Source organism: Ranitomeya imitator, chromosome 1, assembly GCF_032444005.1.
Source record: "Ranitomeya imitator isolate aRanImi1 chromosome 1, aRanImi1.pri, whole genome shotgun sequence".
Lineage (NCBI taxonomy): Eukaryota > Metazoa > Chordata > Amphibia > Anura > Dendrobatidae > Ranitomeya > Ranitomeya imitator.
Genome location: NC_091282.1, coordinates 826,810,483 through 826,837,113, shown reverse-complemented (window position 1 = coordinate 826,837,113; position 26,631 = coordinate 826,810,483). Strand labels below are relative to the sequence as shown.

Here is a 26,631-nt window from a genome sequence, read left to right as displayed (position 1 = left end):
CATGGCCCCTTACCAGCCTGAGAATAGCAACCCGCACCTGTGAGTTTTGTCAGGTTGGTTTTAAAATATAGGGGGGGACCCCACACTGTTTTTTTTTTTTTTTCATTGTCCTCTGCTCGCTGGCAGAGCAGGAGACAATTGATGAAAGCCGGCATCAGCACCACACGCAGGGGAACAGCGGCTTACAGTAGCGCTGCTTCCCCTACAGCCATCCGTGCAGGGCCGTATTTAGAGTTTCTGCTGCCCTAGGCACTTTTAGTGCTGCCTCCCCCTTTGGTGAGTATGACACTATCGGCAGTGACTTTGGCAAAAATCGCTGATGTGAAAGTCGCCTTTTGCAGCAGATCCGACAGTTTTTCCGCATCTGCCGCGTAATGGATCACTTAGGGCAACACTGCGTTCGGCCTCATTCATTCCCTATGGGACTTACAGACATGTGCGGCTCTTGCGGTTTTGCCGCCATCCGGCAAATGCGGTACTTGCAGCAATGAGAAAAAACACTACTAGCAGTGTTTTATGTATCATCGTAAGTGCAAAACCGCAATTGCCGCACATGTTCGCAAGTAGCCATCATTACCTGTCCCTGCACCTTGCTAGCTCATCCCTATCCAACCCTCCCTGACCTAAAACTACACTATAAAGCTTCAGAAAAGCAATTTATTAACTGCCATATTCCTATGATAATGAGGGCTCTAGGCTACGGCGTAGACTGGGACGGGCAGTCTCCGGGTCTCCATCCTCTCTGTGCACACCCTCAGTCCCTGCCTCACTGCCTGTGCACAGACCTCCCTCCACCGCACCCGGTAATCACCGCTCGCAGTAGCATACCAGCAGAGGTGTATCTAGGGTTTCTGGCACCCGGGGAAAGAATTCATTTTGGTGCCCCCCCTCCGCCAAGGACATATGTGATTTGCACACTCAGTCATGTACCCACGAGCTCCTCTCCCTAATGCTCTCAATGTTCAGTGAAAAACTAAGAGAAGCAGAAGAGAAGCTCGATGTCGCAGGACCATAAGAGTATGTGTCCACGTTCAGGATTGCATCAGGATTTGGTCAGGATTTTTCATCAGTATTTGTAGCCAAAACCAGGAGTGGAACAATTAGAGGAAAACTATAATAGAACCATATGCTCCACTTCTGTATTTATCACCCACTCCTGGTTTTGGCTACAAATACTGATGTAAAATACTGACCAAATCCTGATGCAATCCTGAACGTGGACACACACCCTAAGTCTGAAAAATCGCATATGAGTGACGTGTCCATGTGACGACTACTGGAACTTGCAGAGCTGAATCCTGACATCGCAGCTTCTGAATTCTCACAACGCATGCACTGCACTTTTAGGATTCTCCCTTGCCGGTGGACGGTCATGTCAGCACAAGTATGTGATTTGTAGACTTCTGACCACATTCTGACTAGATGTGCCCGGCCTCGCTCAGTTCATTTTCATTGACGGAGGTCACGCATGTCTAGTCAGCACGTGATCGCATTAATGTAAATCCCCAGCATGAGAGAATCCTGACAGCGTGCAGTGTGCACTGTGAGAATTCAGAAGTCTGCAGTCACAAAGAATGACTGCAGACTCATCACAAGCCTGGACATCCCCTTTAAAAGGGACTCTGTCACCTGAATTTGGAGGGAACAATTTTCAGCCATAGGGGCGGGGCTTTCGGGTGTTTGATTCACCCTTTCCTTACCCGCTGGCTGCATGCTGGCTGCAATATTGGATTGAAGCTCATTCTCTGTCCTCCATAGTACACGCCTGCGCAAGGCAAGATTGCAGATTGTGCAGGTACAGTATGTACTACGGAGGACAGAGAATGAGCTTCAATCCAATATTGCAGCCAGCATGCAGCCAGCGGGTATGGAAAGGGTGAATCAAACACCCGAAAACCCCACCCCTATGGCTGAAAATTGTTCCCTCCAAATTCAGGTGACAGTGTCCCTTTAAATCTCCTAACATATATAAAAACATGAGAGTTAGCATCACAAATAACATTTACATCCAGGTACCTGATAGATGACGTCGCCTCTGGAGCCGTTCTCCTTTTCTTCATCTTGTCCAGATCCCATGATGAGTTTTCTCATCCACAGCCGTCTCTGCAGACTTCCATCTTCGCCGCTCTTTTGCAGAAAGTCTCCACATGACGCCCTTAAAGATACAAGTGTCATTATAATGCTCCCAAATAAAAAATTGCCCCTCACTATATTGTCTGCACAAAGTATGACCCCCACACTGTCCCTCTTATGGTACATGCTCTTCACACTGTCCTCTCCTTTCTATACCAGTCCCCTCTTCACACTGTCCTCTCACACTGTGTCCCCCTTATAGGGCCCAGTATTTATACTCCATATTTATACTCCATCCTCCCACACTGCGTTCATGCCTCCCCCATCCTCCCACCCTGCGTTCATGGCTCCCCCATCCTTCTCCCCTGCAAGCATGGCTCCCCCATCCTCCCACTCTGCGTTCATGGCTCCCCATCCTTCTCCCCTGCGTTCATGGCTCCCCATCCTTCTCCCCTGCGTTCATGGCTCCCCCATCCTCCCACTCTGCGTTCATGGCTCCCCCATCCTCCCACTCTGCGTTCATGGCTCCCCCATCCTCCCACTCTGCGTTCATGGCTCCCCATCCTTCTCCCCTGCGTTCATGGCTCCCCATCCTTCTCCCCTGTATGCACGGCTCCCCATCCTTCTCCCCTGTATGCACGGCTCCCCATCCTTCTCCCCTGTATGCACGGCTCCCCATCCTTCTCCCCTGTGTGCACGGCTCCCCATCCTTCTCCCCTGTGTGCACGGCTCCCCATCCTTCTCCCCTGTGTGCACGGCTCCCCATCCTTCTCCCCTGTGTACATGGCTCCCCATCCTTCTCCCCTGTGTGCACGGCTCCCCATCCTTCTCCCCTGTGTGCACGGCTCCCCAACCTTCTCCCCTGTGTGCACGGCTCCCCATCCTTCTCCCCTGTGTACATGGCTCCCCATCCTTCTCCCCTGTGTGCACGGCTCCCCATCCTTCTCCCCTGTATGCACGACTCCCCATCCTCCCCTGTATGCACGGCTCCCCATCCTTCTCCCCTGTGTGCACGGCTCCCCATCATTCTCCCCTGTATGCACGGCTCCCCATCCTTCTCCCCTGTATGCATGGCTCCCCATCCTTCTCCCCTGTATGCACGGCTCCCCATCCTTCTCCCCTGTATGCACGGCTCCCCATCCTCCTCCCCTGTGTGCACGGCACCCCACTTTTTTCCCTGTCATACTTACCTCTCACCGGCGCGCAGCACAGAACTTCCTGGCATCTCAGCGTCTTCCTTCCTGTCTTCAGCGGTCACATGGTAGCGCTAATTAAGGGTGATGAATATGCGCATATTCATCACCCTTAATGATCGGTACCATGTGACCGCTGAAGACAGGACGGCGCTGAGACGCAGTTGCAGCCACCGCTGGAGGAAGGTGAGTATTACGTCTTCAGGGAGGGAGGGAGGGGGGCGGGAAGGAGGGAGGAGGGGGGGGCGGGAAGGGGGGAGGGAGGAGGGGGGGCGGAAACTTGACCCCGGAGTTTTATAAAATAAAAAAAAAAAAAAAAAGGAAAAAACCTAGCTCAAGGGCGCCCCCCCGCATCCCGCCGCCCTAGGCACGTGCCCTCAAGTGCCTAGTGGCAAATACGGCCCTGCATCCGTGCACCCGGAGGAGAGTGTACACTGTTCTCCACGTGCGGGACGTTTGGTGGGCCGTGTGTCACTTGAATGGGTCTACTACGTGTGTGTGTTTCTGGTACTTGTGAAAACTGTCACTACATGTACCGGAGGCACTGACATGTGAAACCAGCCCAAATCATGGTGCAGTGTCCGTTTTTACCATCAGTGCCTCCTATGTGTCCGTTTTTACCATCAGTGTGTCCATTGTTACCATCAGTGTGTCCGTTGTTACCATCAGTGTGTCCGTTGTTACCATCAGTGTGTCCGTTGTTACCATCAGTGTGTCCGTTGTTACCATCAGTGTGTCCATTGTTACCATCAGTGTGTCCGTTGTTACCATCAGTGTGTCCGTTTTTACCACCAGTGTGTTTCCATCTCTGTACCGTATTTATTATTGTTAGGCCGGCGTCACACACAGCGTAAAACAATACGGTCCGTATATTACGGCCGTAATACGCTGAAAAGTCCCAAAAAAAATGGTCCGTTGCTCCTCCGTAGGCAGGCTGTGTCAGCGTTTTTTGCGCATGGCATCCTCCGTATGTAATCCGTATGGCATCCGTACTGCGTGGTTTTCTCGCAGGCTTGCAAAACCAACATACCGCTATAGAAGTGATCCATGTGTCCCAAAAAGAAAAGAATATATATATATATATGTCAGTAGACACATATATGTATATATATTAATATTTATTCCAGCGCTATACAGCTTGAAAGCCGGTAATTCAATTACCGGCTTTTTCTTTCTCCTTCATAAAACCCGACATGATTTGAGACATGGTTTACATACAGTAAACCATGTCTTCTCTCCATTTTTTTTGCAGATTCCACACTACTAATATCAGTAGTGTGTATCTGCAAAATTTGGCCGTTCTAGCTCTTAAAATAAAGGGTTAACTGGCGGAAAAAATTGGCGTGGGCTCCCGCGCAATTTTCTCCGCCAGAGTAGTAAAGCCAGTGACTGAGGGCAGATATTAATAGCCTGGAGAGGGTCCATGGTTATTGGCCCCCCCCTGGCTAAAAATATCTGCCCCCAGCCACCCCAGAACAGGCACATCTGGAAGATGCGCCTATTCTGGCACTTGGCCACTCTCTTCCCATTCCCGTGTAGCGGTGGGATATGGGGTAATGAAGGGTTAATGCCACCTTGCTATTGTAAGGTGACATTAAGCCTAATTAATAATGGAGAGGCGTCAATTATGACACCTATACATTATTAATCCAATTGTAGTGAAGGGTTAAATAAAACACAAACACATTCATTAAAATTATTTTAATGAAATAAAAACAATGGTTGTTGTAGTATTTTATTCAACGCCCAATCCAGTCACTGAAGACCCTCGTTCTGTGAGTAAAAAAACATAATAAACCAACAATATACTTACCCTCCGCAGATCTGTAACGTCCAACGATGTAAATCCTTCTGAAGGGGTTAAAACATTTTGCAGCAAGGAGCTGTGCTAATGCAGGCTGCTCCTCGCTGCAAAACCCCAGGGAATGAGGCTAAAAATAGATCAATGATCTATATTTAGCATCATTTGCGGTGAGGCGCCCTCTGCTGGCTGTTCATAGATCGTGGGAACTTACCTAGAAAGCTCCCAGGCTTTCTAGGTAATTTCCCACGATCTATGAACAGCCAGCAGAGGGCGCCTCACCGCAAATGATGCTAAATATAGATCATTGATCTATTTTTAGCCTCATTCCCTGGGGTTTTGCAGCGAGGAGCAGCCTGCATTAGCACAGCTCCTTGCTGCAAAATGTTTTAACCCCTTCAGAAGGATTTACATCGTTGGACGTTACAGATCTGCGGAGGGTAAGTATATTGTTGGTTTATTATGTTTCTTTACTCACAGAACGAGGGTCTTCAGTGACTGGATTGGGCGTTGAATAAAATACTACAACAACCATTGTTTTTATTTCATTAAAATAATTTTAAAGAATGTGTTTGTGTTTTATTTAACCCTTCACTACAATTGGATTAATAATGGATAGGTGTCATAATTGACGCCTCTCCATTATTAATTAGGCTTAATGTCACCTTACAATAGCAAGGTGGCATTAACCCTTCATTACCCCATATCCCACCGCTACACGGGAATGGGAAGAGAGTGGCCAAGTGCCAGAATAGGCTCATCTTCCAGATGTGCCTTTTCTGGGGTGGCTGGGGGCAGATATTTTTAGCCAGGGGGGGGCCAATAACCGTGGACCCTCTCCAGGCTATTAATATCTGCCCTCAGTCACTGGCTTTACTACTCTGGCGGAGAAAATTGCGCGGGAGCCCACGCCAATTTTTTCCGCCAGTTAACCCTTTATTTTAAGAGCTAGAACGGCCAAATTTTGCAGATACACACTACTGACATTAGTAGTGTGGAATCTGCAAAAAAAATGGAGAGAAGACATGGTTTACTGTATGTAAACCATGTCTCAAATCATGTCGGGTTTTAGGAAGGAGAAGGAAAAAGCCGGTAATTGAATTACCGGCTTTCAAGCTGTATAGCGCTGGAATAAATATTAATATATATACATATATGTGTTCACTGACATATATATATATATACCTATTCTATGTGTACACATTTATTATATCTATTGGACTGTAAGCTGTCAGTGTGATTTTACTGTACACCGCACTGAATTACCGGCTTTTCTCTCTAACAGCGCTGCGTATTTCTCGCAAGTCACACTGCTTGTCCGTGTGTAATCCGTATTTTTCACGCTTCCATAGACTTTCATTGGCGTATTTCTTGCGCAGTACGGTGACAAACGCAGCATGCTGCGATTTTGTACGGCCGTAGAAAGCCGTATAATACTGATCAGTAAAATACGGCAAATAGGAGCAGGGGCATAGAGAATAATTGTGCCGTATTTTTTGCGAGTTTTACGGACGTAGATTCTGCGCTCTTACGTCCGTAAAACTCGCATGTGTGACGGCGGCCTTATAATTACTTTAGAACCATAAAAACATGCTGGGACTAGGAACCTGCTGCTGCAAACCACCGTGAGCCCGGGAGCTCCGACCCTTGTTTACACGGACAGCTCGGGACGCACGTGTGCAGCACGTCACCGCACGCTCGCAAACGGTTAAAGGGGCAGTGGGCGGGGCAAGGAGAGCCAGGAGCCAATCTGCGGGCAGCAGGAAGTGACCAATGAGACGGAGCATTACAAGTGGAACTAGGAAGTGGGAGGATTGCCGGCGGAGGCTGCGTGTCCGGGGAGAGGTGCTGAGACATGAGCCAGGACCTGCCCGAGTCCCGGGGGAAGCAGCCGCATTCGGTGACTGGTGTGCATGATGCGGCTGTGCAGTGCGGTGATGTGTCTGGACGGTGGCGCACATCTACACAATACCATGTGGGGCAGAAGTTCTGCAAAGGCAGAGTGTTCAGGGACTGCTAGAGGCTGTCCCTGCAGGAGACGTCCAGAGGGCTTCTGATGGCAGCATCTCCTGCTACCAGTAGGGGGCTCCACCGCTGGGCAACATGTGCCCCATCACACAGTGTCAGCAGAGAAACGTATGACTGCAGTTTGACATGCACTACTTGTAGGGGCACGACTGGTGGGTGACATGTGCCCTGTACCCTCTGTGAGCCTTTGTCATCAGATGGGCAGAGAGGTCTTATGATTGCAGCCTCACATGTTGGGGGCACCAGGGAGGGTACCTGTGCCCTGTCACCCTGTGATCATCAGCTGGTTAGAGAGGTCTTATGATTGCAGCCTCACATGTAGGGGGGCACCAGGGAGGGTACCTGTGCCCTGTCACCCTGTGATCAGATGGGTAGAGAGGTCTTATGATTGCAGCCTCACATGTTGGGGGCACCAGGAAGGGTACCTGTGCCCTGTCACCCTGTGACCATCAGATGGGCAGAGAGGTCTTATGATTGCAGCCTCACATGTTGGGGGCACCAGGGAGAGTACCTGTGCCCTGTCACCCTGTGACCATCAGATGGGCAGAGAGGTCTTATGATTGCAGCCTCACATGTTGGGGGCATCAGGGAGGGTACCTGTGCCCTGTCACCCTGTGATCATCAGATGGTTAGAGAGGTCTTATGATTGCAGCCTCACATGTAGGGGGGCACCAGGGAGGGTACCTGTGCCCTGTCACCCTGTGATCAGATGGGTAGAGAGGTCTTATGATTGCAGCCTCACATGTTGGGGGCACCAGGGAGGGTACCTGTGCCCTGTCACCCTGTGACCATCAGATGGGCAGAGAGGTCTTATGATTGCAGCCTCACATGTTGGGGGCACCAGGGAGGGTACCTGTGCCCTGTCACCCTGTGATCATCAGATGGTTAGAGAGGTCTTATGATTGCAGCCTCACATGTGGGGGACACCAGGGAGGGTACCTGTGCCCTGTTACCCTGTGATCATCAGATGGGCAGAGAGGTCTTATGATTGCAGCCTCACATGTAGGGGGCACCAGGGAAGGTACCTGTGCCCTGTCACCCTGTGATCATCAGATGGGCGGAGAGGTGTTATGACTGCTGCTTCCATGTAGGGGGCACCAGGGAGGGTACCTGTGCCCTGTCACCCTGTGATCATCAGATGGGCGGAGAGGTGTTATGACTGCTGCTTCCATGTAGGGGGCACCAGGGAGGGTACCTGTGCCCTGTCATCCTGTGATCATCAGATGGGCGGAGAGGTGTTATGATTGCAGCCTCACATGTTGGGGGCACCAGGGAGGGTACCTGTGCCCTGTCACCCTGTGACCATCAGATGGGCAGAGAGGTCTTATGATTGCAGCCTCACATGTGGGGGGCACCAGGGAGGGTACCTGTGCCCTGTCACCCTGTGATCATCAGATGGTTAGAGAGGTCTTATGATTGCAGCCTCACATGTAGGGGGGCACCAGGGAGGGTACCTGTGCCCTGTCACCCTGTGATCAGATGGGTAGAGAGGTCTTATGATTGCAGCCTCACATGTGGGGGACACCAGGGAGGGTACCTGTGATCATCACATGGGCAGAGAGGTCTTATGATTGCAGCCTCACATGTAGGGGGCACCAGGGAAGGTACCTGTGCCCTGTCACCCTGTGATCATCAGATGGGCGGAGAGGTGTTATGACTGCTGCTTCCATGTAGGGGGCACCAGGGAGGGTACCTGTGCCCTGTCACCCTGTGATCATCAGATGGGCGGAGAGGTGTTATGACTGCTGCTTCCATGTAGGGGGCACCAGGGAGGGTACCTGTGCCCTGTCACCCTGTGACCATCAGATGGGCAGAGAGGTGTTATGACTGCTGCTTCCATGTAGGGGGCACCAGGGAGGGTACCTGTGCCCTGTCACCCTGTGATCATCAGATGGGCGGAGAGGTGTTATGACTGCTGCTTCCATGTAGGGGGCACCAGGGAGGGTACCTGTGCCCTGTCACCCTGTGATCATCAGATGGGCAGAGAGGTGTTATGACTGCTGCTTCCATGTAGGGGGCACCAGGGAGGGTACCTGTGCCCTGTCACCCTGTGATCATCAGATGGGCGGAGAGGTGTTATGACTGCTGCTTCCATGTAGGGGGCACCAGGGAGGGTACCTGTGCCCTGTCACCCTGTGACCATCAGATGGGCAGAGAGGTGTTATGACTGCTGCTTCCATGTAGGGGGCACCAGGGAGGCTACCTGTGCCCTGTCACCCTGTGATCATCAGATGGGCGGAGAGGTGTTATGACTGCTGCTTCCATGTAGGGGGCACCAGGGAGGGTACCTGTGCCCTGTCACCCTGTGATCATCAGATGGGCGGAGAGGTGTTATGACTGCTGCTTCCATGTAGGGGGCACCAGGGAGGGTACCTGTGCCCTGTCACCCTGTGATCATCAGATGGGCGGAGAGGTGTTATGACTGCTGCTTCCATGTAGGGGGCGCCGCTGTGGTTAATGTGTCCCGGTGAGCCACGGTTCAGATGTGTAGAAAGGTCCTATGATTGCAGCTTTGCAGTTACTACCTATAGGTGTATGGAATAATAATGTCTGCCCATGCCATGCCCAGTGTGGCCAACTTCTTGCTAGACTTCTGTCAGCTAGTGCTGAGAAGGCGATGTATACCTGTGTTCAACCAGTGATTGTGCCCGATCCTCCTGCACCTTGTAGAAATAAGACTTGTTGCCCATCTGGTCCATGCCTAGCGCTGCCGCTCCTCGTCTTGTGATTAAACTTTTATTCCTGTATTTTTTTTTTTTTTTGTCTGTTTTTCTGATGAATTAGGATAACTTTCATTTTGAGTTCATCTTTGTAAACGTGAAGATTGGTAATTTTTGCTTTTTCCGTATTGGAATATTTTTTGTTGTAGAAGTGACCACTGGAAGTGCTGCTGTATCCGATCAGTTTCTGAGCTGCTACTTCAGCCTAGCCTGGCTGCAAATCCTGTTATCCCTTAAAAGTTTAGCACTACAGCAAAACTAAAACTATCTCCGTAAGTGCACACGTTGCAGCTTAGGCTTAGGAATTTCTGGTGCGGATTCTGCCTCTCCTGGCAGAAAACACACCTGCGGTTTTCTTGCGGATTTGCTGCGTTTTTTACCCCTGCGGTTTTCTATAATGGAATGGGTACAAAAACGCTGCAGATTCACAAAAAAGTGACATGCTACTTCTTTTAAACCGCAGCGTTTCCGCAGCAGATTTTCCGCAACGTGTGCACAGCATTTTTTTTTTCTCATTGACTTACATTGTACTGTAAATCAATTGCGGATCTGCAGCGTTTCTGCACCTCAAAAAACGCTGTGGATCCGCAGAGAATCCGCAACGTGTGCACATATCCTAAAAGTATAACTGGCAACCCTTGGTAGGCGCTTTAACTTTTTTCTTCCAAATAGCCATTTTAAAAAGGTGAGAAATTTTAAAGGGAACCTGTCAGCAGGATTGTGCTGAGTAACCTACAGACACTTGTCAGGTCGGCGCTGTTAGGCTATGTGCACACGTTGCGGATTTTGCTGCGGGTCTGCACCGGATCTGCAGCTGCGAGTCCACAGCAGCTTTCCATGCGTTTACAGTACAATGTAAACCTATGGAAAACGCAATCCGCATGCCCATGCTGTGGAAAAAAACGCGCAGAAACACTGCGGGTTACATTCCGCAGCATGTCAATTCTTCCATTGCGGTTTACACATGCTCCACAATAGGAATCCGCAGGTGTAAAACTGCAGGTGGAATCTGCATAAAACCGCTGTAAATCTGCAGGTAAAACGCAGTGCCTTCTACCTGTGGATTTCTCAAATCCGCTGCGGAAAAATCCGCAGCCCTAAAAAATGCGTGTGCACATACCCTTATACTGATTAAAGCTACCTTAGTTAATATCCGTCTTGTGGTTGTTGTCATCTGTATTTTCAGTTTTGTGTTCATGATATGCTTGTACCCCAGGGCGGCCTGTGGGGGTCTTTATTTGGTGTTCTGATTAGGTATTCATAATGCAGACCGCTGACAGGTCACTGATCCCTCACTGCCCCGCCCCCTAGTTTACATAATGAATAATAAATATATAGATATAGTTGTCCTCAAAAGTTTACATACCCCAGAATTTTTGCATTTTTGGCCTTTTTTCAGAGAATATGAATAACTCCAAAACCTTTTGTCCACTCATGGCTAGTGGTTGGGTGAAGCCATTTGTCAAACTACGGTGTTTTCTCTTTTTAAATCATAATGACAACCCAAAACATCCAAATGACCCTGATCAAAAGTTCACATACCCCATTTCTTAATACCATGTATTGCCCCCTCTAACATCAATGACAGCTTGAAGTCTTTTGTGGTAGTTGTGGATGAAGTTCTTTATTTTCTCAGATGGTAAAGCTGCACACTTTTCTTGGCAAAAAGCCTCCGGTTCCTGTAAATTGGCCTGTCTAGCATGAACTGTGCACTTGAGATCTCCCCAGAGTGGCTCAATGATATTGAGGTCAGGAGACTGAGATGGCCACTCCAGAACCTTCACTTTGTTCTGCTGTAGCCAATGACAGGTCGACTTGGCCTTGTAGTTTGGATCATTGTTATGTTGGAACATCCAAGTATGTCACATGCGAAGCTTCTGGGCTGACGAGTGCAAATTTGCCTCCAGTATTTGCTGATAACATTCTGCATTCATATTTCCTTCAGCTTTTACCAAGTTTCCTGTGCCTTTGTAGCTCACACATTCCCAACACATTAGCGATCCACCTCCGTGTTTTACAGTAGGAATGGTGTTCCTTTCATCATAGGCCTTGTTGACCTTTCTCCAAATGTAACGTTTTTGGTTGTGGCCTAAAAGTTCAATTTTGGTCTCATCACTCCAATTTACCTTGCTCCAGAAGTTTTGAGGCTTGTCTTTTTGTGCTGTTTTGCGTATTGTAGGCGAGATACTTTGTGGCATTTGCACAGTAATGGCTTTCTTCTGGCAACTCGACGATGCAGCCCATTTTTCTTCCAGTGCCTCCTTATTGTGCATCTTGAAACAACCGCTAGTTTTCAGAGAGTCCTATATTTCAGCTGATGTTGTTTGTGTGCTTTTCTTTGAATCCCAAACAATTTTCCTCACAGTTGTGGACAACATTTTTGTTGGTCTACCTGACCGTGGTTTTGTTTTTTACCGATCCCCTGATTTTCCATTTGTTAATCAGTTTGAATGCTGCTGACTGGCATTGTCAATTCTTTGGATATCTTTTTGCATCCCTTTCCTGTTTTATGCAGTTCAAGTACCTTTTCCTGTAGCTCCGTTGACAATTCTTTTGCTTTTCCCATGACTCACAATCCAGAAACGTCAGTGGCTGGATGAAAGATGCAAGAGTCTGTCTGGATCCCAGAAACTCACTCACCTTTTATGCACACACACTGATAACAAGCAAACAGGTCACAGGTGAGGATGTTACCTTTAGTAGCCATTCAAACCCATTTGTGTCGACTTCTGTGCATATTATCAGGCCAAAATCACCAGGGTGTGTGATATTTTGATCAGGGTCATTTGGATGTTTTGGGTTGTCATTATGATTTAAAAAGAGAATACACAGTAGTTTGACAATAAATGGCTTCACCCAACCACTAACCACGAGTGGAGACAAAGTTTGGGTTTTATCGTTCATATTCTCTGAAAAAAGGCAAAAATTCTGCCAGGGTACGTAAACTTTTGAGCACAACTGTCTGTATGCAGGCAGGCGGTGGCTCTGGCACCTGCGCTGCAGCATCATCGCATCTATGGGTATGTCATTAATTTGTTTGTTATCCATAAATTAATTAAAAAAAGAAATCCGTTTGAAAATGGCAAATTGATCCGATAGCTGCGGCGCAGGCCGTGGCTGGTGCTACTATTTTCAATTTTCTACTGTTTTTTGTTTTTTTGGGGTTTTATTTAAATGCATTTATGGATAACATGAAAGAGAAAAGGATTACGTATACATTGTGTATGTGATCATGCGCTGGCACCACCGCCAATGCCTGCCTGCAGAAGGAGTGTGTTCCCCACCCTCCCCAAGGGCTTGAGCATATCATTGACTCAAAGCTGCAAATAAGGGTACCATCACACATTGCCATTTCGATCGCTACGACGGTACGATTCGTGACGTTCCAGCGATATCGTTACGATATCGCTGTGTCTGACACGCAGCAGCGATCAGGGATCCTGCTGAGAATCGTACGTCGTAGCAGATCGTTTGGAACTTTGTTTCATCGCTGGATCTCCCGCTGGCATCGCCAGATTGGTGTGTGTGTGACACTGATCTAGCGATGCGTTCGCTTGTAACCAGGGTAAACATCAGGTTACTAAGCGCAGGACCGCGCTTAGTAACCTGATGTTTACCCTGGTTACAAGCGTAAAACTAAAAAAAAAAAAACAGCACATACTTACATTCTGGTGTCCGTCAGGTCCCTTGCCGTCTGCTTCCCGCACTGTGACTGCCGGCCGTAAAGTGAAAGCAGAGCACAGCGGTGACGTGCTTTCACTTTCACTTTACGGCCGGCAGTCACAGTGCGGGAAGCAGACGGCAAGGGACCTGACAGACACCAGAATGTAAGTATGTGCTGTTTTTTTTTTTTTTTTTTTTAGTTTTAGGCTTGTAACCAGGGTAAACATTGGGTTACTAAGCGCGGTCCTGCGCTTAGTAACCCGATGTTTACCCTGGTTACCCGGGTACCTCGGCATCGTTGGTCGCTGGAGAGCTGTCTGTGTGACAGCTCCCCAGCGACCACACTACGATTTACCTACGATCACGGCCAGGTCATATCGCTAGTCGTGATCGTAGGTAAATCGTATAGTGTGACGGTACCCTAAAGATTAAACAACCACAAGACGGATTTCATCACTCAAGATATCATTAATCAGTATAACGGCGGTGACCTGACACTGTAGATTACACTGCACAGTCCTGCTGACGGGTTTATACCCAAAGGTTAAAGGGAACCCGTCAGTAGCATGGGTAACTGCTAATTTGTGTGCGTCTGACTGCTGGGACTCCCTAGGATCCCAAAAACATGGCTCTGCAGTGCGCCATCAAGAAGGCAGGTCCATTACTCAATTCATTGCCTATGGGACTACAGCGCATAGCTGAGTCCAGTGCTGTTATGTCCAGCTATCCCACAGACAATGAATAGAGTAGTATATGCAATCTTGATGGTGTACCGCTGAGCCATGATTTCAAGTTCGGTGGGAGTCCCAGCAGTCATACTCTCACCAATCACTTGGTACAAGCCCTTTAAGTTCTGTGTGTCAGAATTTCGCTTTCTCTCATCCTGGGCTGATCTCTCACTATCATTTCATGGGTAAGTTCTGTGTTCAGTAGTGATGAGCGAATATACTCGTTACTCGAGATTTCCCGAGCATGCTTGGGTGTCCTTCCAGTATTTTTTTAGTGCTTGGAGATTTAGTTTTTCTTGCTGCAGCTGAATGATTTGCATCTGTTAGGCTACTTTCACACTAGCGTTAACTGCAATCCGCCGCAATGCGTCGTTTTGCAGAAAAAACGCATCCTGCAAAAGTGCTTGCAGGATGCGTTTTTTTTCCCCATAGACTTGTATTGACGACGGATTGCCACACGTCGCATCCGTCGTGCGACGGATGCGTCGTGCTTCTGCGGACCGTCGGGAGCAAAAAACGCTACATGTAACATTTTTTGCTCCTGGCGGACCGCTTTTTCCGACCGCGCATGCGCGGCCGGAACTCCGCCCCCACCTCCCTGCACCTTACAATGGGGCAGCGGATGCGCCGGAGAAATGCATCCGCTGCCTCCGTTGTGCAATGCGTTAAACGCTAGCGTCGGAATCTCTTCCCGATGCATTGCGACGGGGAGATTCTGACGCTAGTGTGAAAGTAGCCTTAGCCAGCTTGATTACATGTGGGGATTCTCTAGCAACCAGGCAACCCCCACATGTACTTATTCTGGCTAACAGATGTAAATCATTCAGCTGGCGATGAAAACTAAATCTCCGAGCACTAAAAAATACTCGAGTTCACCCGAGCGTGCTCCGGAAATCTCGAGTAAAGAGTATATTCGCTCATCACTAGTATTCAGCTCTCACATTACGGAGACAGGAGATGGTAGTTTGTGCTCATAAAGTTCTATCCAATGGTGAAAATCTGTATTAATCGAAGGCAGATCTTATCAATGAGTTTTCTCTAATAAGGTGTATTGCAAAGTTTCTTCTCGCAGGAACTATTGACTTATGGGGGGCATAAAGGTGTTCTTTAAAGGTAATTTAATAGAGCCTACGTTAGATGTGATTAAAACAAGTTACTTAATGAAGGCTACTTTCACACTTGCGTCGATACGGGGCCGTCGCCATGCGTCAGCTTGACGTATTGACGGACAGTGTGATTGATGTAGCACAACGGGGGCAGCGGATGCAGTTTTTCAACGCATCCGCTGCCCCATTGTAATGTCCGGGGAGGAGGGGGCGGAGTTCCGGCCGCGCATGCGCGGTCGGAAATGGCGGACTCCGCACAAAAAACGTTACATGTAACGGATGCGACGTGTGGCAATACGTCGCAATGCGTCGCTAATGCAAGTCTATGGAGAAAAAACCCATCCTGCGGGCAACTTTGTAGGATGCGTTTTTTCTCCAAAACGACGCATTGCGACGTACAGCAAACAACGCTAGTGTGAAAGTAGCCTTAGCCACACACCCTGGACCTTTCTGCAGGCTGTTGTTCACTGAATGGCGATCTGCTCTTCCAGTCTGTGTCCAGTGAGCCCTGGATCATGTGACTGCAGTACCACATGCTAGACTTGGTGAATTCACAACAAGGTGCAGAATGTCCAGAGGCTCTAACAATTGTGGGTGCCTTGGATGCTAGTCGGCAGAATGCGATGTCCCCCTCCTACACCCCATCTCCTTTCCATGCACCACTCCACATTAATCGGGAGCTTGGATATATGAGATTACATTTGTTCTCTAATGGTTTGTGTCTTCCAGGCTGCGGACCACGTGATGGAACCAAGCTCTTCGGGAGTGTTTTGTAGCAGGATTCTGAATATGGTGAACTCTGAGGATGTCAATGCCATCATACTGGCTCAGAGGCACATGTACGTTTCTCCTGAGATTGTCATACGGAAATAAGAAAATGCTATTCATGGCAGCAGTTGCACTCCTAGAGCATTACCTGCACGCTTCTAAGCAGTCTGCATGGGATTGGGGTTTGTCACTTGTTTCCAACATGTCAGTGAGGATTGAGTCTAGATTTATAGAATGAAGTATGTCACCATGATACGATAAGTCCCGTCCCTTCAGAAGGCGCGCACTCGGCAGCTGTGTGGCATAATCGGCCTTACTACATAGAGGGCATAGCTACAGGGGATGCGGAGGTCTCCTGCTCCTGTCCTACTTCTTTGTATCAGTCTTTGTGCTAATCTGCTTGGAATTAACTTACAGGGGTTTTCCCAATAACAAAGTAGATTTTAATCAATAGATCTTAGAATAATAAGTTCCACCATTGGACGTGTTTAATGTTCCTATGCTGAGATCATCTTATGAATGGGCCTCTGCTATGTACAGGCAGTAGAGTATACAGACGGGACATCATGGGACGGCCACTTCTGCTGCGTTCTGCGAGCTTAAAATCAGGCAGGGAAATGGTTTTTCTTTACAATAAGGGTATGTTTCCACGGTCGGGAAACGCTGCGGGTTGGACGTTGCATACATCCGCAGCGTAGAGCTGTTGTATGTGCTGCATATGAAGACTCCCATATAGTGTAGGGCTGTACTCCAGATCTAATTAAAAAGGAAAGCGGGAAGGCACTTGCTGAAGTTGGACTACGTAAATATTTATTATGTAAAAACAAAGTGCTTTCACATTGCGTTTATGGACACACTTGGTGGCCCCGTCGGTGCATATGTCTGATTTACATGCACCGACGGGGCCGTAGACTGTAATGGTGCCGGCAGAGCGAATGTGTGCTGTGATGTGCATCATTTTGGGGAGTGTACGCCTACTGGAGGAAGACGCGTGGACATGGTAAACCCCTCCGAACATGATGAATGTTTGCTATGCCTGCACCATTAGTCTATGGTCCTGTAAGTGCATATGTCCGAATCCTGATTGCAGGGGGTACAGACATGTTCCACTGAGCGTGTCCCTAAACACAATGTGAAAGCACCCTTAAAAATTTTGCTGTCAGGCCAAAAAGTGGCACTGATTCAAGTTGTGTGACCAGCATGATGACCAATATAGCCACGTAATTTTAACCCCTTAGTGACACCAAGACGTCTTTTTACTGACCTGCGATATAAGAAAATAGCATGCATCACCGGTGACAATCCTGTAGCTGTCAGCTGTACTGTATAGCTGACAACTTGCTGCATCAGCCATGTTCAGTGTCGTACCGACTATAGCGGTTTAAAGGGAACCTGTTAGCAGGATTGTGCACAGTATCCTACACACAGTGTCAGGTCGGTGCCATTATACTGATTAATGATACCTGGTGATGAAATCCGTCTTGTGGTTGTTACTTAATTTTTATTTTCAGTTTTGAGTTAATAATCTGCTCGTGCTCTGGGGCGGCCTGTGGGGGTCTTCATGTGGTGCTCTGCTTAGGTATTCATAATGAAGACTATGGATAGGTCACTGATCCCTCACTGACCTGCCCCCTAGTTTGCAGAATGAATATCTGTACATACTGAATGAGAAAACCCTTCTGCGGGCAGGTGCCCTGCAGCTTAATGGCATGTTTAGTGTCCAGTTATTAAGTATTCTTGATGTTATTAACCCCTTTCTGACCTCGGACGGGATAGTACGTCCGAGGTCAGATCCCCTGCTTTGATGCAGGGCTCCGCGGTGAGCCCGCACCAAAGCCGGGACATGTCAGCTGTTTTGAACAGCTGACATGTGCCCGTAATAGGCGCGGGCAGAATCGCGATCTGCCCGCACCTATTAACTAGTTAAATGCCGCTGTCAAACGCAGACAGCGGCATTTAACTACCGCATCCGGCCGGGCGGCCGGAAATGACGTCATCGCCGACCCCCGTCACATGATCGGGGGTCGGCGATGCTTCAGAATAGTAACCATAGAGGTCCTTGAGACCTCTATGGTTACTGATCGCCGGTGGCTGTGAGCGCCACCCTGTGGTCGGCGCTCACAGCACACCTCCATTTCTGCTACATAGCAGCGAACAGCAGATCGCTGCTATGTAGCAGAGGCGATCGGGTTGTGCCTGCTTCTAGCCTCCCATGGAGGCTATTGAAGTATGGCAAAAGTAAAAAAAAAAAAAAAAAAAAAATATTGAAAAAAATATAAAAGTTTAAATCACCCCCCTTTCGCCCCAATCAAAATAAATCAATAAAAAAAATATAAAATCTACGCATATTTGGTATCGCCGCGCTCAGAATCGCCCGATCTATCAACTAAAAAAAAGCATTAACCTGATCGCTAAACAGCGTAGCGGGAAAAAAATTCAAAACGCCAGAATTACGTTTTTTTGGTTGCCGCGACATTGCATTAAAATGCAATAACGGGCGATCAAAACAACGTATCTGCACCGAAATGCTATCATTAAAAACGTCATCTCGGCACGCAAAAAATAAGCCCTCAACCGACCCCAGATCACAAAAAATGGAGACGCTACGGGTATCGGAAAATGGCGCAATTTTTTTTTTTATTTTAGCAAAGTTTGGAATTTTTTTTCACCACTTAGATAAAAAATAACCTAGTCATGTTAGGTGTCTATGAACTCGTAATGACCTGGAGAATCATAATGGCAGGTCATTTTTAGCATTTAGTGAACCTAGCAAAAAAGCCAAACAAAAAAACAAGTGTGGGATTGCACTTTTTTTTGCAATTTCACCGCACTTGGAATTTTTTTCCCGTTTTCTAGTACACGACATGCTAAAACCAATGATGTCCTTCAAAAGTACAACTCGTCCCACAAAAAATAAGCCCTCACATGGCCAAATTGACAGAAAAATAAAATGTTATCGCTCTGGGAAGGAGGGGAGTGAAAATCGAACACGGAAAAACGAAAAATCCCAAGGTCATGAAAGGGTTAAGAAAGCGTAAAAGAAAAATTCAATTTGAAAATGGTGTCTAAGCAGTAGTAGCTATCGGTGTGTGTATAGAGGTCCGATGGCTACTACTGCGCAGGTGCCGGCAACACCATCTTGGAGAAGAAGAAAATTTCCTCCTCCAAGATGACACCGTCTGTGCGGTAGCAGCTCTTGGAGATCAAGATCAGTGACCTGTCAGCAGGCTGCATTATGAATACCTAATCAGAGCACCACATGAAGCCCCCCCACAGGCGGCCCCTGGGCACGAGCATACCATTAACACAAAATTGAAAATAAAGATTACACAACAACCACAAGACGGAGTTCATCACCGGGTATCATTGTAATCAGTATAACGGCGCCAACCTGACACTGTCTGTAGTTACTGTGCACAATCCTGCTGGCACGTTCCCTTTAACCCTGTAAATGCTGCTGTCAATAATGTCTACAGCATCTAGTTGGTAAACAGTGTGGGGGCTCCCTCTTTAACCCCATCAGCATCCTGAGATCTTGATCATTTGTTCTTGATGTTCCTGTGGCAATTCATAGCCAAATAGTCTGCCGTAAGGTAGTGTATAGTGTGATTTCCCCAGCCCCAAAGCGTGTTTCACCAAAGCTTTGTCAGGGGGAATCACAATATAGACTTCCGTATTTGGGTGCATCGCCTGATGTGGGTATTATGCCTGCTCTGTGGTCCTCTGTTCGTTAAGTACATGCCATCCTATCTGAGTTCCCTAGGTACACAAACAATGTATAGCTGGGGGACCCCCCTCCCCCCCCCCCCTTTGTGAATACTCTGCATTTATTTAAATCTTTATTTACAGTACTTTGTATTGTGTCAATATTTTCAATAACTTGTGTAAATGTTGAGACTTTTCAGCACTTTTGTTTCTTTCTGCTGGTATTAAGAGTTTCAATTTGTATCAGTAATTTAATGGTTTCGTGCTGCAGTAAGTCGCTACATGGATATGCACAGTTGCCTTATGTTACCCTTTATACAGATCTATGATCTCATTTTCCAGTGTTGAATTGGAGGCCCTCTAAATGGATAGTTGACATTTGAAAATACTGTACACAGTAGGATTATAATTGTGCTTGTTTTTATCTTCAGGCTTGATCGTTTTGAGAAGACCAATGAAATGCTGTCAAATTTTAACAGTCTATCCAATGCACGGCTGCAACAGATGAGCGATCGCTTCTTCCATCACACAAGGACACTGGGGGAGATGAAGAAGGATCTGGACATGATATTTAGAAGAATAAGGTGCTGGCTCGCCCTTTGTCCACAATAATGGCGGGACTGATAATAAAGATGTATAATGTTCTGACATATTGAACCTTTTGCTCTCCGGTTAGGCTAGCCACTCTGCATTTACCTGCAGACATTTGTGAGTGTCTGGTAACATCCACCTTTCTCTGATCTTTTCATCACTTTTTTTTTTTTTTTTCTGCAGGATGTTGAAAGGGAAGTTGGCAAAACAGTATCCAGAGTCTTTCAGCAGTAAGTTCTTGAATGCATTGTCACAGATGAATGATTTCCCTAATTTGCCCCTCCAATGTGAATGTCACCGGATCATCTGGGCTGTCCTAAAGCTATGCACATTATACCGTACTGTACACAAATCCTGCTCTAATTTAAAAGGAACCATGCATGATACTCGCTTGGGCTCATACATCCTGCCTTTGGCCATTCAGGTTGCAGTGGCATCTCTGGATATCAGACTGGAGGGTTACACTGGTGGGGCACTTTTTTTGTTTGCTTTTATTTGCTTAGCTATTAAGACTTTTGTGCCACATGGGGCTAGTGTGTGTGTGTGTGTGTGTGTGTGTGTGTGTGTGTGTGTGTGTACACACACACTTACACACACTTACACACACACACACACTTACACACACACACACTTACACACACACACTTACACACACACACACTTACACACACTCACACACACTTACTCACACACACACTTTCACACACACTTACTCACACACACACTTACACACACACACACACACTTACACACACACACTTACACTTACACACACTTACACACACACACTTACACACACACACTTACACACACACTTACACTTACACACTTACACTTACACACTTACACTTACACACACACACACTTACACACACACACACTTACACACACACTTACACACACACACTTACACACACACACACACACACACACACACTTACACACACACACACACACACTTACACACACACACTTACACACACACACACTTACACTTACACACACTTACACACACTTACACTTACACACACTTACACTTACACACACACACTTACACACACACACACACTTACACACACACACTTACACACACACTTACACACACACACTTACACACACACACACACACACACACACTTTATCATACACTATCTGTATTCTCAGCAGTTCCTCTATGCTAAGAGACTCCCTGTGATTGCCAGCACCATTCTGGTTCCTTTAGTCATAAGGGAAAACATATGGGTAGTTTTATATTTTTACCCTCATGGATGCAGCAGCACTTAAATGGTTAACAGCAGCTTCAGTGACATTCTACTTTACAGATGTGGCCGGGGACCATTGCTGTAGACTAGTCCGGCTCTGCTCCTGACCGGCCTCTCCAGTGCTGGTGTATATTGGCAGATCTCTCCCTGCGCTGGGAAGAGCTGGCTGGGTGTGACACAGGATTAGTTTTGTCTCTTTCCATGGTGTAAGACAGATTTCTAGAGTTTATCTAAATGCATTTCAGAGAAATCTCCTTGGCTGCAATTGTTTGTCCAGGCAAGGATGGCTGCAGTTTGGGGGAGGTTAAAGTTTCAGTTCCCTTTGTTCTTATAAGGCAGTAGGTTTCTTTTGTCCTCTCCATAGAAATAAGATTTGAGTCTTAATAACTTTAAATTGTATATCACGCTCCTGTCTCTTCATATAAAATTGATTTGCCACTTTTCACCTTTTCTTTGTTTTTGATAAGATGAATAAACCACTTTTGTATAATTTGATTACAGATGTATATGAATCTCCAATTTTAGAAGATGATGATGACTTTGACCCAACCCCAAAGAGTGCGGCCACCACTATTGCCACTTCGGAGCAGAGCACAGAGTCCTGTGATACCAGTCCGTCTATCATTTCCCCGACCATGAGTCAGGACTTTGAGGACCTATCCCAGGCTCCCTCTGAAACGCCATCTGCTAATGGCCAGCTTCTGACAGATGACGAGGTGGCTCATGAGGACTAGTACACTGTTGTAGGAGAACTCGCTTGAGAAGGTTTAGCTATAAATGGGATTTCAGCAATTTTGAAATGAACACACTGGTCCCAGAGGATATGTTGGGAGGATGTCTGAACTCCTGTGCCACTGCTTGTGGAGGCATTGGTCAAGGCTGAGACCATGTTCTTCCTTCTGCTGGAGAAGGCTGTGTTCTGAGCTGCACTTCATATATTTCCTCTCTCTATATGTAAATGACTTCACAATGCTTCAAAATGAAGATTAAAACAAGAAATGCCACTTTACAAACAGTGCTGTATTCTCCTTGTCGCCAATTTAGCTTTTATAAACTATAGATACTGTTTTATGGCCAGAATGGCAATATCATGCTTTGTCTTCTCCTTTGTAAATAAATGTTTGTATTATGTGCTGTTTGGGGGGCTCGGGGATGTAACCCACCACTACCATCATTGTATAGCACCTTACAACATCCTTTCTGTCTTACTTTCTTTTAATATAGAGGTACCATTACTTGGATCTAATATTCCTTCCAGTGAGTAATCCTATTTTTTTTTTTACCCTCTTCAAAGGACATGTCATCTCATTCATGCATGTGACTCTTCTTCAATATGTTACAAGTATATTTAAAAACAGCTGTTTAGCCTTGCCTCTTACCCTTGGACAGGGGATACATTTCTGTTGGAAAGGGCAGAAAAACATTAAGTTCATGTGGCCTGCACTCACCTAGGTATCATTTGGTTCCTGGGTAAATGCAGAGTCTGTAAATGGGATGTCCAAACTGTTGTCTTTGGGGTTGCTAGCATGACCAAGGATACAACCTGATGTATGATCGATTGATTTATTTTTTTCTAAAAGCATATCATCTTAAGAGGCTTTTGTAGCTTGTTTAAAGAGAACTTAGTGGCAAGCCATGGGTATGAAAGATGTACAATTTTTTTTTTTTTCAGTACAGAGCAAAAGTTTGGACACAACTCATTTAAAGATTTTTCTGTATTTTCATGACTAAGAAAATTGTACATTCACACTGAAGGCATCTAAAACTATGAATTAACACATGTGGAATTGTATACTTAACAAAAAAGTGTGAAACAACTGGAAATATGTCTTATATTCTTGGTTCTTCAAAGTAGCCACCTTTTGCTTTGATGACTGCTTTGCACACTCTTGATGAGCTTCAAGAGGTAGTCACCGGGAATGGTTTTCACTACAGGTGTGCCCTGTCAGGTTTAATAAGTGGGATTTCTTGCCTTATAAATGGGGTTGGGACCATCAGTTGTGTTGTGCAGGAGTCTGGTGGATACACAGCTGATAGTCCTACTGAATAGACTGTTAGCTGCTTTTTTCTTGCCATAATACAAATTCTAAGTAAAGAAAAATGAGTGTCCATCATTACTTTAAGAAATGAAGGTCAGTCAGTCTGAAAAATTGGGCAAACTTTGAAAGCGTCCCCACGTGCAGTTGCAAAAACCAGCAAGCGCTACAAAGAAACTGGCTCACATGAGCACCGCCCCAGGAAAGGAAGACCAAGAGTCACCTCTGCTTCTGAGGATACGTTTATCCGAGTCACCAGCCTCAGAAATCGCAGGTTAACCGCAGCTCAGATTAGAGACCAGGTCAATGCCACACATAGTTCTAGCAGTAGACACATCTCTACAACAACTGTTAAGAGGAGACTTTGTGCAGCAGGCCTTCGTGGTAAAATAGCTGCTAGGAAACCACTGGTAAGGACAGGCCACAAGCATAGGAGACTTGTTTGGGCTAAAGAACACAAGGAATGGACATTAGACCAGTGGAAATCTGTGCTTTGGTCTGATGAGTTCTAATTTGAGATCTTTGGTTCCAACCACCGTGTCTTTGTGCGACGCAGAAAAGGTGAACGGATGGACTCTACATGCCTGGTTCCCACCGTGAAGCATGGAGGAGGAGGTGTGATGGTGTGGGGGTGCTTTGCTGGTGACACTGTTGGGGATGAATTCAAAAGTGAAGGCATACTGAACCAGCATGGCTACCAAAGCATCTTGCAGTGGCATGCTATTCCATCCGGTTTGCGTTTAGTTGGATCATCATTTATTTTTCAACAGGACATTGACCCCAAACAGACCTCCAGGCTGCGTAAGGGCTATTTGACCAAGAAGGAGAGTGATGGGGCCTCTACAGTCACCAGACCTGAACCCAATCGAGATGGTTTGGGGTGAGCTGGACCGCAGAGTGAAGGCAAAAGGGCCAACAAGTGCTAAGCATCTGTGGGAACTCCTTCAAGATTGTTGGAAGACGATTTCCAGTGACTACCTCTTGAAGCTCATCAAGAGAATGCCAAGAGTGTGCAAAACCGTCATCAAAGCAAAAGGTGGCTACTTTGAAGAACCTAGAATATAAGACATATTTTCCATTCGCCATGACAGCACCCACGAGAGAGGGGATCCGCCCCTAGGAACAGGAAACCTACAGAGAGATAAAAGGGGCGGCCCCCCCTCGCTTCTCAGTTGGTTTCCTGTTCCTAGAAGGGAACCCACAGAGAAGAGCTCTATGGAGTACAGAAGAGGAGAGTCCGCCTGAATGCCGCCTGTCCGTCTCTGCTGAGAGACAGGGGCTCCAGGACGGATGGCAGAGTCGGGGGTTCCTGCTGGTTCCCCCCTCATCTGCTACAGCATAGAGCAACAATGTCCCTGCTGGGGCATCGTTGTAGATGGTGACCAAAGGAAAGTACCTCAGGTAAGGAGCCTCTGATTCGGGTACTGCTTGGCAAATCGGCGACGCTTCTCCATTCCCTTGATGGCGGTGGAGGCGGCCGGCAAATGTCAGGGACGCCAGCACATGCGCAGTGCGGTGGCGCTCCCAGGGCTCTGGGGCACAGGGTCACTTCCGGGACGGTGCTGCATTGCGAGAGCGGCCGGCAATTGACGGGGACGCCGGCGCAGACGCGGTGCAGCGGCGCTCCCGAGGCTCCAGTGTAACCTGACAGGGAAGGTCGGCGCTTAATGAGGAAAGCGGCCGGCAAGCTGGGGGACGCCGGCGCGTGCGCAGTGCGGCGCTCCCTGAACTCCGGAGTCGCACTTTCACTTCCGGGGGCGCCGCCATATTGAATATTAGGAGCGATCCTCCCCCCTCCTGAACTGCACACGGCACAGGTAAAAAAAAAAAAAAAAGAGGGAGGGGGAAGGAGTAAACTGGCGCTATAAATTACAGCTCAGCTGTGTAGGAAGTGCGTTTGGAAGGAGACAGCATGTCGTCCCATGAGGAGATTTCTGAGCGCCCTATGGAGGAGTTAATTGTACCCAGTGAGAATGTCAGGAAAAGAAGTGGGAAAGTGAGCGACTCCACTGACAAGTCAGGGAGAAGGTCGTCCCGTGGCACACCCCAGGCCGAACAAATGAGCCGAGACCCGGTATATACAGATACTGCGGGGTGAGTGTTATTTAGCTTTATGAAAAGCTTATGTTGGTCTCTCCTTATGTATTTGTAGGGGAAGAGGACTGGAAAGACCAAGCACGTGCAATGTGCAATATGTACTGAGCCCTTACCTGATGCTTATAGCAAAAAATTATGCCAGGCTTGTATAGATAACACCCTGCGGCAGGAAGAGTCCGTTAAAATGAACGAGATACGTCTTATGATTCGGGAGGAGCTTCAGAGTTTACGAGGCAGTCCGTCTGTAAATATGGAGAGGAGAGTTAGCAGAGCATCCTCGCCTAAAGCTGACACGTCGGCAGAGAGTGGGGAGGTCGAGTCAGATGTCTCTCAGTTATCAGGTTCATCAGATGAAGAGGACTATGTCTGCTTTCCTACTGATGGCATAAATAACTTAGTTAAATCCGTAAGGAGTACTATGGGGGTTTCTGAGTTAAAAGAGCCTCAAACCCAGCAGGAGGTGATGTTCGCGGGTCTTTCTCAGCGAAAGGGCCAGGTGTTTCCAGTCAACCAGGCTATAAAGGACCTGGTCAAAAAAGAATGGGGTAAGGGTCAAAAGGGGTTTGTGCCGGTATCCTGTAAGAGACGCTACCCCTTTGATGATGAGGACTTGGCCACCTGGACTAAGGTACCGAAAGTTGATGCGGCTGTAGCATCTACCGCTCGCCGTTCCGCTTTACCGGTAGAAGGTGCGGGTTCTTTGTCCGACCCAATGGACAGAAAATCTGATGCGCTTCTCAAAAAATCGTGGGAAGCCTGTGTGACTGCATTTAAACCTGCAATCTCCGCTACATGTACTAGTAGATCCATGTTGGTCTGGCTAGAGCACCTAGATCAGAACATCAGAAGTGGCGTGTCCA

The 26,631-nt window shown here is 47.4% G+C and overlaps 1 protein-coding gene across 1 annotated transcript; it reads left to right on the top strand.

The window, feature by feature from the left end:
- The first annotated feature begins 6,829 nt into the window (after window positions 1-6,829).
- Window positions 6,830-22,832, top strand: KXD1 (KxDL motif containing 1). The gene is made up of 5 exons (XM_069740557.1): window positions 6,830-6,967; window positions 16,042-16,151; window positions 20,217-20,369; window positions 20,560-20,606; window positions 22,140-22,832. Exons 1-5 carry the CDS (start codon window positions 6,923-6,925, stop codon window positions 22,370-22,372), a joined length of 588 nt encoding a protein of 195 aa, XP_069596658.1. The 5' UTR covers window positions 6,830-6,922; the 3' UTR covers window positions 22,373-22,832.
- The last annotated feature ends 3,799 nt before the right edge of the window (window positions 22,833-26,631 follow it).